The sequence below is a fragment of the Capricornis sumatraensis genome, chromosome 3 (assembly GCF_032405125.1).
Source record: "Capricornis sumatraensis isolate serow.1 chromosome 3, serow.2, whole genome shotgun sequence".
NCBI lineage: Eukaryota > Metazoa > Chordata > Mammalia > Artiodactyla > Bovidae > Capricornis > Capricornis sumatraensis.
In genome coordinates, this window is record NC_091071.1 from 8,016,140 (window position 1) to 8,028,569 (window position 12,430).

Consider the following 12,430-nt stretch of genomic DNA (forward strand, 5'->3'; position numbering starts at 1 on the left):
TCTGAGACAGAGGGAGGGTCTGTTCCTACAGTTTGCTTTGTTCAAGAAGTAAACAGTCAACAAGCAAAGTAAACTGTCCCGGCAACGGCAGAGCAGCCTCAAGCCTGGTTAGACTGGAATGTACACACATGGGAGTGGAGTCCGCTCCTACCCGCCCTCTCTCCTCCCGTCCAGCAAAGCTGGCCTTCTGCTGGCCATCCCCGCCCACCCACCAGGGCCGAGCAGAGAGAGAGAACTCACCGTCTTCTTCATCTTCTCCACAAAGCTTCTGTCTTTGACAGAGGAGGTCCTGAAATATAAAAGTGTCTGATGGGCACGGGCACGGGAGACACCATGGTGCCCACGCCATTAGCCGCCTCCAGTCTGGTGCCGGGGCTGGGAAGAGGCAGGGCCCAGGCTCCCGGACCTGGTAAACCCAAATCCAACACCTCGCGGGACCAGGGCTGACCCGCTGGGTACAGGAGAGCATGAGAATGAAAGGTCAAGTTCACTCCCTGGGCCCTTACCAGCCCACGGTCCCCATGGCTTTGTCTCACCTCCAATTTCCACCTCTCAAGGCAACCAGGAGTCTCCCACATAAGATTCCAACCAGGCCACTGCTGCACTCTAAGACCTCCCATGGCTCCCGTGACCCACAGGCCAGAGGTGCACAGACCCCTTCAGGATCTGCCCTGGCCTTGACTGCCAGCCCCTCCCGAGGCCACCCCTCCATGACAGCCCCTAGGATCCTGTCAACTCCACCGCCTTGTGTCTGGACATCAGGATAGCTGAAGACATACCCTGGGAGAGACCCACACCAGAGAAGCCATTCTTAAGAAATGGGGCCCTCTGATTCAGAATCCACCCTCCTCCACCGTCTAGATGACTGGCCACAATGACCAGCTGGGCATCTCCTAGTTCCTCCCTGCCCTTGGACCCACTGCCGCCTTGGCCTAGAGCGCCCTTCCTTTAACCCACGGACTCCTGCTTATCCCAAAAACACGAGGCCTAAACTCCTCTCCAGAGCACCTTCCCTGCCACTGACATGAGGCTGTCTGTTACCATCTTCAATGTGTCTTCACGCCTCCGTCCAAACACTTCCTTCAGCGTGTTCTTGCTCAACCTGAGGGCTGGATGTCACAACGGCGGGGAGCTGCCTGTGTATCTCTTTGTCATCAGCATGAGCATGATCACACTTGGCACATGAAGCCTTATCAGCTTCTGGGATGGTCTGTCCTGAGTTCTTGCCCAGGAGGAGGTTGGCTGAGGTGGCCTCAGAGGCCTTTGGAGGCTCCCCCACCCACCTGAGGGTCTGACATCAGTGGAAAAGCTCTCCTCTTTCAAAGGACAGAGGCTTCCATACAAGCTTCAGCCAAGTGCACTTGAGTCCTCACTGAAGACAGGGACTGGGGCACGCCCACCACCCACTGAGCACCCAGCTGCCTGTCCTCCACCTCCAGGTGATGCAGGCCAGCCAAGGAGGGGCGGGCATGAGACTACATGAGGCAGCCCCTACCTTCCCAGGGCCTGTCACCAGGCTCGGAAAATCAAGGAGGAAGAGGAGGGGCCACACCTCAGGAGTAGAGAGGTTCAGGGTCAAAGCCTACTTCTTCTACTAAATGGGACCCTGACCGGATAAGTCAGGCCTCTTGAGGCCTCGGACTCCTTGATTGAAAACTCTGCATCTGCCCTGATGGGGTGCTCCACACTGGGAACTCATCTAACTCTTAGGCATAAAAAGGGAAGGGGAAAGTATTTGGGTGGCTCTGTGATTTCAGCAGGGTGAGGTGTGAGAAGACCAAATTGATGGGGCGTCTGCAGGCCACAGGCTCCAGAAGGAGCAGGCACTGTGCCCAGAGACTAGGCTCTAGTCTCAGGGAGGAAACGGCTCCTGTGAGGGAAAGCTGCGGCAGCTGGGGGGCTCCTGGATGAGGCCCAGGCAGCCGGAGGGGATGAGCTCTGGGGAGGAGGGCCAGGGAGGGGGGGCTCCCTATCCAACTGCATGGAGGGGGTGTTCCAGGCTGGCAGGAAGGGGAGAGGGGGCCCTCTACGCAGGTCTGGCTGGGGGTGTCAGAGGGAAGGCACGAAGTGCTAAGGCCCCCCACCCCCAGGAACAGGGTACCCCTGAGAAAGGCGTGCACTTCTGAAGCCCAGCACTGTCCTTAGCTTCAGCCTCCGGGGAAAGATTATACCCACAGAGCCACGAGGGGGACGGGAAACCCGAGGAGGAGGGGGAGACTCCGTCTGTGCCTCCAGTCACTGCCCGACACAGGGCAGGCTCCTCACGCTCCCACTGCTGATGCCCGGCTGCCAGGCCCTGAGTAGGGCCACACCTGGGTGCCCTCGCCTGGCTTCCCCACTCCTGACCACTCAGCACTGGGATTTGCACTCGGAACCCGATCTTTTACAGGGCGAGGGGTGGGCAGGGCGACTGCGGCCCTCCTGGTTTCTGGTCTAAACCCCTTTCTTCAGAAGCAGAGACATGCAGCCTGCAAACCAGGACCACAGGCGCCAGGGTGGCCGTGCCCTGGCGAGCCCCCAGGGGCTGCCCTCGAGGCTGTGCCCTCCTCGTGCCTCCAGACGTCCCTGTCCAGGAGCAAGTTCCCTCCACACCCCAGTGGGGGTGCCCGCGGGCTTCCACACCGTCTCCCCGGATGCTGTCTGGAACTGACCTCGGGATGGGCTCGTCCTGGTGAGCTGAGTAGGTGCACCCCATGGCTTCTCATGCCCAGCTGCTCTGGACCGTGAGGGCCAGGCAGAATGCTGCGCCCCTGGACGCGTGTGGGGGAACAGCAGCTAGCAGGTCGGGCTCCGTCCATTCTCTGCCGGCGATGGAGGCGGGCAGCCTGGCCCGTGGACACCGCACATCCTCCCGGACGCTCTGTCCTCTCGGGAGCCCCGCCGAGCCCCTGCCTGCCTGACCCCGGAGCCTGGGAGAGCGGCCGCATCTGGCGGGCCCAGTGGGGAGGAACCGGGACTCCCGGCTGGAGCCTCCCATGAGCCCCTGCGTTTGGCACACACCCCTCCTCCTCCTGTATGGACCGAGGGAAGGAGGCAACCTCCCCAGCTGTGGCTGGGGTCTCCTTGGTAACTGTTTATAGCAGAGCCCTTTCTCCCCACAGCCTCCCCCTTTTCCACTTTAAGGAAAAAATAAAATGAAGTCGTGCAGGCTGAACAAAGCTCTTCTGGACCCTGGGAGGCGGTGGGGCAGGTTGCTATGGCAGGGCTGCATCCCCATAAAGGAGCCTGCTGCCGGCCGCCCTGGGATCCTGTTAAATTAGATCTGGCTCCCATCTCCCTCCCTACAAAAGAACTGTGGGCGACAGAGCCTACGACGCTGGGTCCAGTCGCCTGGGGTAGAGGCGCATCTTGGCCCCTCACTGCAGTCTGGGGGATGCCCAGCAGGGTGGGCTGACATGGTTCCACGTTGGGAGCCCCCCTTTGAAGGCACCCAAGTAAACAGCCATCAGGAGAGGCCGCGGCTGGCCCAGGCGTGGAGCTGAGACCACACGGCTCCAGAGTACAAACGGTTCCAATTAGGCTCCCCACCCCCAAACTGGGAGCAGAAGTGCCTCTGGTTTCTGAGGTCAAGTACAGCGGGGGTGTTGGGGGGGACTGGATCGGCCCGAGGGAGGGTAGACAAGAACACTGAGTCACTTGGACCGAGACAAACCACAAGGGCTGGCGTGATTCATTCTGTTTCCAGTCCTAGGCCACGCTCAGAAGGGTTTGTGAAACTTAATTTTCAGCAAAGCAGAACTGACTTCTTCTGAGACTTTCCCTTGCTCCAGGCAACACGTGGGGCAGCTGCTTTCAAGTGGCTCCCTTTCAGAGCCTTGTGGGTGGCGACAAGTTCTCCAGGCCCCAGGGCGGCAGGCCGGGAGAAGGGCCAAGAGCTGGGTGACACCGATGGTGGCAGAGCAGGTGGTGGAAGGGGGCAGACCCACCGGAGCCTCGTGGCAGAAAGATCGTGGCTGGGAAAAGCTGCCGGGGGTGAAAACAAAGTGGCTCCCTGGAGCTTGAACAGGAAACAGCAGCTTTCTCCACTGCCCGGGCCCAGAGTGGGAACTGCCGTGGGCAGAAAGCGGCGAGGCAGGTGGGAGCATGCAGCAGTGTGGGAGGCCAGGGGTCAGAGGCAAGAAAGGGGAGGACCCCTGCTTACAGAGTGCTCCTGTCCACTTCCTTTTCTGTTTCAGGTAATTGCCCTGCCCACCCCCACCGGGAAGGTGGAAAGGATTCTGCCCAATTTGACTCTGGAGGGGAGTGAAGCTTGGGGCTGAGGCAGTAACTTCAGGCCCAGGAAAGCCCAGAGGCACCCTCCCACTCCCCACCAGGGCAGGCTGAGGGTCTGCTCCCCACCCCACCCCCAGCAGAGCAAGGCTGCATCTCCCTGGTCGCCTCGTCGGTCGGGACACAGGACACAGCAGTCCCCATGAACACTTCACTGCCCTTCCCAGGGATTCCTCCCTGTCACTGAGGGTACTCTGAGCCTTGGGGGGAGTGCTGTTCCCCTGGTGGACACCATGGGCCCTGGTCAGCAGGACGCCTCCTGATGACCGTCCTCCAATCTGTGTCCCGGGACCAGATGCAAACCGTGGCTCTCGGGGCTGCCCTGACACGAGCCCTCCCCTCAGCTTCCCACGAGGGTCAGACAAAAACCCCAAGGCCCTGCGGGTCCCTCCCCAGCCTCAGCTCTCCTATCTCGGCTCCCTTCATGACCCCCGACTCCCTTGGTGACTTACACCCAGGCCCTGCCAGGATGCACCTTCCCCAGAGCAGGCCCTGTTCTGGTCCCGGCGCCAGCACACGCGGCCTTCTCCCAGCTTCCTACTCAGCCTCGGGGGCACCTCCCTCCTGACATCCCCCCAGTGGCGCCGTCTGAGCCTTGTCTGCTGTACCACCGTCATGCGTCCCACCTACACGTGAGGCCCTGAGGATCCCGTGTCCCTATGCCCTGGCCCCTGGCCCCCAGAGATGGAGCCACCGGCACCAAGAGCCCAGAGGACACCCAGTGAGGTCAGAAGGGCCACTGACACTCGGCCCTGCATCGCTTTCCCAGACAGGTCACGTCTGAGCTTTGGGGCACTGGCTAGAATGGCAAAACCTCCCCAATCCCAACAAGGGACAGGAGCGGTCCCTCATGGTCAGGTGGCAGCAGAAAACCCCCGACTCAGAGTACAGGGGTGGTGTGAACGTCCTGAGCCCAAGTCCTTGCCGTGTCCACCACGGATGCAGGCGGCTTCAGGCACGGTCCACTCTCCACAGCCTTTCCTCATGCTTGGCTCTTTGTAAAACCTGTTTGCGTTTCCATTGTCAGAGCCAAGGACCCCTGTCTAGGAAGGGTGGCCCTGAGCTGGGTGTGCAAAGAGCCAGCATGCAGGACAGCAATCAGGAGACAGGGAATGGTTAGAGATGGTGTTGGTGGCCTCGACTCCTGGTCTTCCTGGCCTTTCTGCTGAGAGCAAGCCGTCAAACAAAGGTCACGGAGGAAAAGGAGCTTCTTTGTAGCTTTTCAGAAGCAACCCCCAGTGGGATGCAGTCAGTAAAATCTAGACCGTGGGAAACCTGGGGAAACAAATGATCTGGTTTCTTTGACAAAAAATGCTGTGAGGGAGTCACAGGGGTGGAAGGAAGCCTTCGGACTGAGAGAGATCTGTCATTGTGTGATGGGGAAGCAACCAGGCACAAGAGGCCACAGTCCCAATTAGCATGACTTTCCAGAAAAGGCAAATGTGCAGGGACAGAAGTAAGATCAACCGTTGCCAGGGGTGGGGGCTGGGGAGTGCCAACTGTGACGGGACCTGTGGGGGTTGCTTTCTGGGGTGCGGAATGTCCTTGGTTATCTTGACCACAACCCTGGTTACACAACTGCACACACCTGTCAGGACTCATCAAACTGTGCACTTCAAAAGGGGGAATGTGCATGGCAGAAACCGGCATGATACTGCAAAACAATTATCCTCCAATTCAAAGTCATTTTTTTAAAAAAGGAGAATTTGGGGGATTTCCCAGGTGGTCCAGTGGCTAAGACTCTGTGCTCCCAATAGAGGGGGCCTGGGTCCAATCCCTGGTCAGGGAATGAGATCCCACATGCTGTAACTAAGACTCAATGCAACCAAATAAAATAAATGAAATATATTTTTTTTTTAAAAAAGGAGAATTTTACTGCATGTAGACCTGACCCCTCCAAAAGAGAGGCTGAGAAGATTGAGTAATCAATTGAGATGTATGGGTTTAGATCCTGAATCTTTAAAACAAAAAAAGGTTTAAAAAAAATGGCTCGGTCACTCAAGGAACTATGAACAACGCCGGTCGAGTATCCAATGATACCGACACGTATTGTGGACCTGAAGGAGTGGGAGGGAGGCAGTGTGTTGGGTTTAGAAAGGGGAAGTCCTCAAATGTGAGAGAACTGGAATATTCTCCTAGTTCAGGTTTCTGTATGGTTTCATAGGAGATATTTCCAATGAAAGCATGTGATTTCTTTATTCATAATTCATATGAGTTACAGGACTAATGATGAAATCATACGCCAGCTTTAAGATAATCTGGCAAGAGTGGGGAATGGCCCAGAGCAGTGAGCTAAAACGGTGACGGAGGCATGGGTGCCCCCCATGCTTCGGTGTTTGCTTGCAACGTTCTGTAAGAAGCAGCTTTGTTTCTCCTGAGAGCACTCTTAGGCACCACAAGAGGAGCAGGCTGCAGGGCTGAGGGCTTCCCAGGGCTGTGAGCAGAGCTGAGGGGGAGCACGGCCAGGGCTGGCTGGGGGTGCAGGGTGCCGTGCGGACCCCCTCGACACGGGCGGCCCTGCTCAGCCCCAGCCCCTGCTGGCCATGGTCATGGTGGGCTCACAGCGTGGCTAGGTCCTCTGGGATGCTTTTTTTTTTTTCCTTTTTCAAAAAAGGCTATATAGAAGTGAGTTTTAAGTGAAACTGCTAGGGCTTTCAATGTTGTAAATTAAAAAAAAAAAAAAGTAACGTAAGCCACACCTAGCCTGTGAGCCAGTTTGCTCGAGAGGCAGACACACGTGCAGATTTTAGCATTTACTAAGTCAACGGCCTTTCTCTGAGTATCTTCACTCCGACAGGCCCTGGGCTGGGCTGGAGACCCAGACAAAGGACAGAACAGGAACAGGATATTATCTCTGCACCATGGGAAGAGGAAGAAACAAATTCCCATCCAATAGGAAGGGGGCTGTACTATATGTGCAAGCAAAGTGTATGCGGGCACAGAGGGGCCCCCTGAGTTCCAGACCCCACCCTGGGGTCCCCCCCATTGGGAGTTGCCCTGGCCCCACTCGCTCTGCCCAGAGGTACAAGCTGAGCGAAGGGGGAGGAGTGAGAGGGAGTGGAGATGAAAGAGGGATTACTACTGTGAGGATGCGCTGCTTATAACTGCTCTCTATGACAAGTCTTTAATTGCTACTGTAAACTGTTCAAAGAATAAAGGAAATGGAGAAGGAAATGGCAACCCACTCCAGTATTCCTCCCTGGAGAATCCCAGGGACAGAGGAGCCTGGTGTGCTGCCGTCTATGGGGTCGCACAGAGTTGGACACGACTGAAGCGACTTAGCAGCAGCAGCAGCAGCAGCAAACTGTTCAAAACACCTCCCTAGGGGGATAAAACCATGTTCCGGGATTACAAGGCTCAAGGCTCAATACTGGAAGATGCCAATTAATTGAGAGATTCCATCCAATCCCAGCAGGTTTTTTTCCATTTGTTCTGGCAGACACTGACAGACTGACTCTGAAAGTTACATGGAGGTGAGCCCCTGCAAGTCCAGTGGCTAGGACCCCGTGCTTTCATAGCTGGGGTCCGGGTCTGATCCCCGGTTGGGGAACTAAGATCCCACAAGCTGAGCTTTGGCCAAGTAAAAAAAAAAAAAAAGTCACTTGGAAATGCCAAAGACCCCCAGAAGCCACCAGAATCTTAAAAGAACAAAGCTGGAGGACTTGGACTACCAGATGCCAAGTCAGCGGTCACAATAAAATCACAGAAAACAGAACTGCGTGGTACTGGGGAGAGGACAGAAAACAGGTCACCGGAACAAGGAGTCTAGAAGTCAACCCCATCTCTCTGGTCCCCTGATTTATATCCACAGTGATGGCATTTTAGTGCAGCGAGAAAAGAATGACCTTTTTCATTGTAATAAATGGTGCTGAACTGAATACATGCGTATCCGTAAAGGAAAAAATGAATCTCAAAGGGCCCTGACAATTGGCCGATACCCAATCAATTTTAGCTGGATGGCAGATCTAAGATAAAAACTACAAGAATGAAGCTTTCAGAGGAAAATACAAAAGATAAGCTCCATGACCATAAGATAAGATTTCTTAAACTGGACTCCAGAACATTAACCATAAATGTGAAGGCCAACCAAAAGTTCACAAATTGGACCAGTTTAAGAACTTCTGATCACAAAAAGATAGATACTATTAAGAGAGTTAAAAGGCAAGCTACAAAAAGATACTGACAATATGCAGATATCTAACAAAGAACTCAGATCTAGCATATATGAAGAACCGTGACAAATGAAGACGGTCAGTAACCTGGCAAGAAAAAAATGGCCAAAGTCTTGAATGACCTTCACAAAAGATATCTCAGTGGCCAGTAAGCGTGAAAAACTGCTAACATGTGATTAAAACAGGTGCCACCACATGCCCATTAGAATGGCTAAAATTTTATTTTATTTTTAATTTAAAAATTGGTTTTTGCCCATACTATGCAGCTTGTGGAGTCAGTTCACTGTGGTGGCGGTGGTGGTTTGGTTGCTAAGTCGTGTCCGACTCTTTGTGACCCCATGGACTGTAGGCCGCCAGGCTCCTCTGTCCACGGGATTCTCCAGGCAAGGATACTGCAGTAGGTTGCCATTTCCTTCTCCAGGGGACCTTCCTGACCCAGGGATCAAACCTAGGTCTCCTACATCGCAGGCAGATGCTTCACAATCCAAGCCAGAAACCCCTTAGTTCGCTGACCAGGGATCAAACCCAAGCGCTGATAGTGAAAGCAACAGGTCCTAAAAACTGGACCACCAAGGAATTCCCTAGAAAGCCTAAAATGTTTTAATTGATAAAAGTAAGTGTTGGTGAGGATGGGCAGCAACTGAACCCCTGCATGCCGGCGGCAGGGCTGGAAGCTGGTGCTTGCAGGCTGGGAAACTGGCCGCATCTAACAGAGGCACACATGAGCCTTCCCTCTGACCCCACCTCCACGTCCACTACACACCCAACAGAGCTACGTCCACATAGGAACCACGTCCACTTGTACAGGCGTTCCCTGCAGAACCGCTGGTAACAATGCCCGAGGCTTGAAGCAATCTAAGGGGCCTTCATGACGGGAGTGAATAAATCATGGTTTACTTCCACAACTGAACACCATGTAACGATAATAACGAGAGAACTATCACTACACGTGACGTGGACAAACCTCAGGAAAAACGGCCAAACGCGACACAACCTGGGACACAGATGACACTTGTCACGAGAAGTCGGGAGAGTGGGCGACCTGGGGGTGGGGAGACTGGTGGGGGTAGTTTCTTACCTGATTATGTCCCTTTTGTGAAAAATGATCAAACCATGTGCTTAAGATCTGTGTACTTTTGTGTCTGAATGTTATGCATTTCAATAAAGAGCTTATGAAAAATACCATGGAGGCCTTCTAGAACTGACCTTTCCTCGAAGCCCTCCCTGGGCTCCTGAGGTTCTGAAGCCCAATCCAGCCTTGTGGTGAGGGCCCCCCCGAGGCCAGCACACCTCGGAGATTCACCTGTGGACATGGGGGCTCCTTGGGGATCGCCTGCACCCCGAAGTCCGGGGTCAGGGGGTTGCGGACATGTATCCTGTGCTTGCTATCAGACACAGCCACTCCCACTGGCTTGGTTTTTAAAAAACATCCATGCCCAAAGGTCTGGACTCACTATCCCAGGTGGTGAAGGCCTGAAAAGGCCTTAAAAGACCAACTGGAAGCCACTGGGAATCAGTGAGGACTCCGGATCCAGCCATGGGCTGTGGACAGTCCCCACACCGCTGGCTCTCCACGGGCCTGGCGGTGAGGGAGGCGCCGAGCTGTGGCTGGAACCACCTGTGCTCACCAGAAGCACGAGAGAGCAGGGGCAGCATGGAGGGATTTGCAGCGGGAGCCAGCTTCGTGGCCTGGGCGCATCAGCAAGGCGGCCTCTCTGAGTCTCAGCTCTCTCACCTTTAAACTGGGATATTACCCATGTCTTAAGAGACAGAAGGCAGCCTGGCAAAGCGGGGAAAACTGGGGGCTGTGGAGTCTGTAGATCTGGGTTCAAAAAAAAAAAAAACAAAACAGCTCTGCTTCTAAGTTAGGTGACCTCGGGCACACTCAATTGCTAACACCTCAGCTTCCTTCTCTGCCAAACAGGGTAATGATGGTGTTCTGGAAGGTTCCTGTAAGACTGGAGATGGTATTAACGATGAGGGCTCGTCAAGCACCAGGAGCTGGGCAAAGAGCTCTATGACGGAGTGTGTTGGTTAAATTTTTACAGCCCTATGAGGTCAGTTCTACTGTTATCTCCGATTTATAATTGAAGACATGAACTTCAAAAGATTAAGTGAGGGCAAATGTCACAAGACAAATACAGGGTGGGGTGGGATCAGGGCCCAGACCCTAACCACTGCTCTACGACAGCTTCTCTTACAGTGTACATGCAGGACCCTGGCCACAAGGTATTCCGCATGAAACCATGAGGGACGAGAGGGGACTGAAACATGTAGGGTGAAAATTTTAGGATTATGAAGAGGGAGACAGAGTCCCAGCACTCTGGCAAAGGAAACCATTCGAATCTGTGACTCTGTAAAGCCTAGGACTTCTGTTGCGAGTCCATCTAGCCAGCCCAGGGACCCTGGTAACGCGAGAACGGCGGCTCCAGGCTCTCCCATGGCACAGCCTCCCTCGGGGGCAGGGGTGGGGACATGCCTGCATCTTACAGAGGAGCAGGCGCAAGGCCCCTTTAAACTGGGACTGGGACACTGGTCCTCTTATCTTGAGTGCCATACCTTTTCACCAAGAATACTTTGCCACACCACGAATGTACCTGTCCAGTTCCAGGGGTACAGGCTGGCCTCCGCTCGCCTGCCAGCCTCCCTGCCCCGCTCTGGCCTTCTGCTGGCTAAGCCCCTGAAGTCTTGGAATGTGGCCCCCTTCCTGCAGCACACTCTTCTGACCTCTCCAAGAGGGTATGCCTCAGTAGAGACCCCAGAGCCTGTGTCTCCCACCTGCTCACCTCTCCCTCCATCATGAGCGATGAGGCCACCGACTCTGCTGAGCTGAAAGTGTTTCAGAAAACATTTTTTAAAGTACCTTTCCAAGTCCTGACTTGTTGGCTTCTTTAACATAAAGGCCATCCTTGCATACCTGTGGCGTCCAGCGCAGTGCTCGGTATGAAACACTTTGGGACACAAACACCTAAGCAGCTGCCAAGTGGCAGGACTGGAGCTAGTGGATGTCACAGACGTCACCCACAAGAGCCCCGTGAGGGCGGGGTCCCTGCGTTTAGGGTGAGTGACCTCCGGGGAGGGGAGCGGGCCTGGAGGCTGCATTAATGCCCAACGGTCAATGATTTAATCAATATGCATGCACAACGAAACCTCCACAAAAACCCAAAAGGATGGGGTTTGGACAGTCCTGGAGCTGCTGACAACACAGAGGGATTGGGCAGGTGGCAGCCCAGAGGGGCAGGGGAGCCCCGGGCCCCTTCCCCACACCTTGCCCTATGCCTCTCTTCCATCTGGCTATTTCTTTGATTCTTACTAAATCACACTAAAAAATAAATAAATAAATAAATCACACTAAGCGGGTGATCTAGTAAGAAAGATGTTTTCCTGAGTTCTGTGAACCCCTCTAGCAAATTAATCAAACCCGAGCACGGGGTTATGGGAACCTCACCCAGGTAGTTGCTGGCACCCGGACTTGTTGATGGCTGTCTGAGGGGGGAAGGGGGCAGGCCTGTGGGGCTGAGCCCGAAACCTGGGGGAGCTGATGCTAACTTCAGGAGACAGTGTCACACCCAGCTGGGGTCCAGAGAGCTGGAGAACTGCTTGGTCAAAGGAGCGTTCAGTCTGAGCACTGACGGTAGAGGAGAAAAAAATAGCTTTTCTCTTACTTTGTCACCAACCCCTGACCGCAACCAATCTCTAAGCTCCAGGCTCCTCTCTTCATTTAAAAAGAGAAAGGAAATTATCCTCAAATTAAAATAAATAAATTTTAAAAATAAAATAACAAGAGAAATGAGCAGCTGTTAGGTGATAAGGCATGTTAAGGTAGCATCAAACTGCAACTCTGTCCTTGTCAACAATGAAAAGGATTCAAGGGAATCCCAAAAGGACCGGTAACCTTGCGCCCTGGCCCTGAGGACGGTGCCTCGGTAAGCCCGTGTGTTTGCGAAAGGCCCGGTCAGGGGCCTGGAGTGAGACGTTAACTGGGAGCC

At 54.5% G+C, this 12,430-nt stretch overlaps 1 protein-coding gene across 2 annotated transcripts in view; it reads right to left on the bottom strand.

Moving 5' to 3' along the window:
• Nucleotides 1-12,430, bottom strand: part of POR (cytochrome p450 oxidoreductase) — a 54,786-nt gene that overhangs the window by 12,908 nt on the left and 29,448 nt on the right. For both annotated transcript variants that reach the window (XM_068968883.1, XM_068968882.1), the window contains exon 3: nucleotides 241-289. In XM_068968883.1, coding sequence (XP_068824984.1) covers nucleotides 241-289 — 49 coding nt within the window. The remainder of the gene's footprint in view (nucleotides 1-240; nucleotides 290-12,430) is intronic.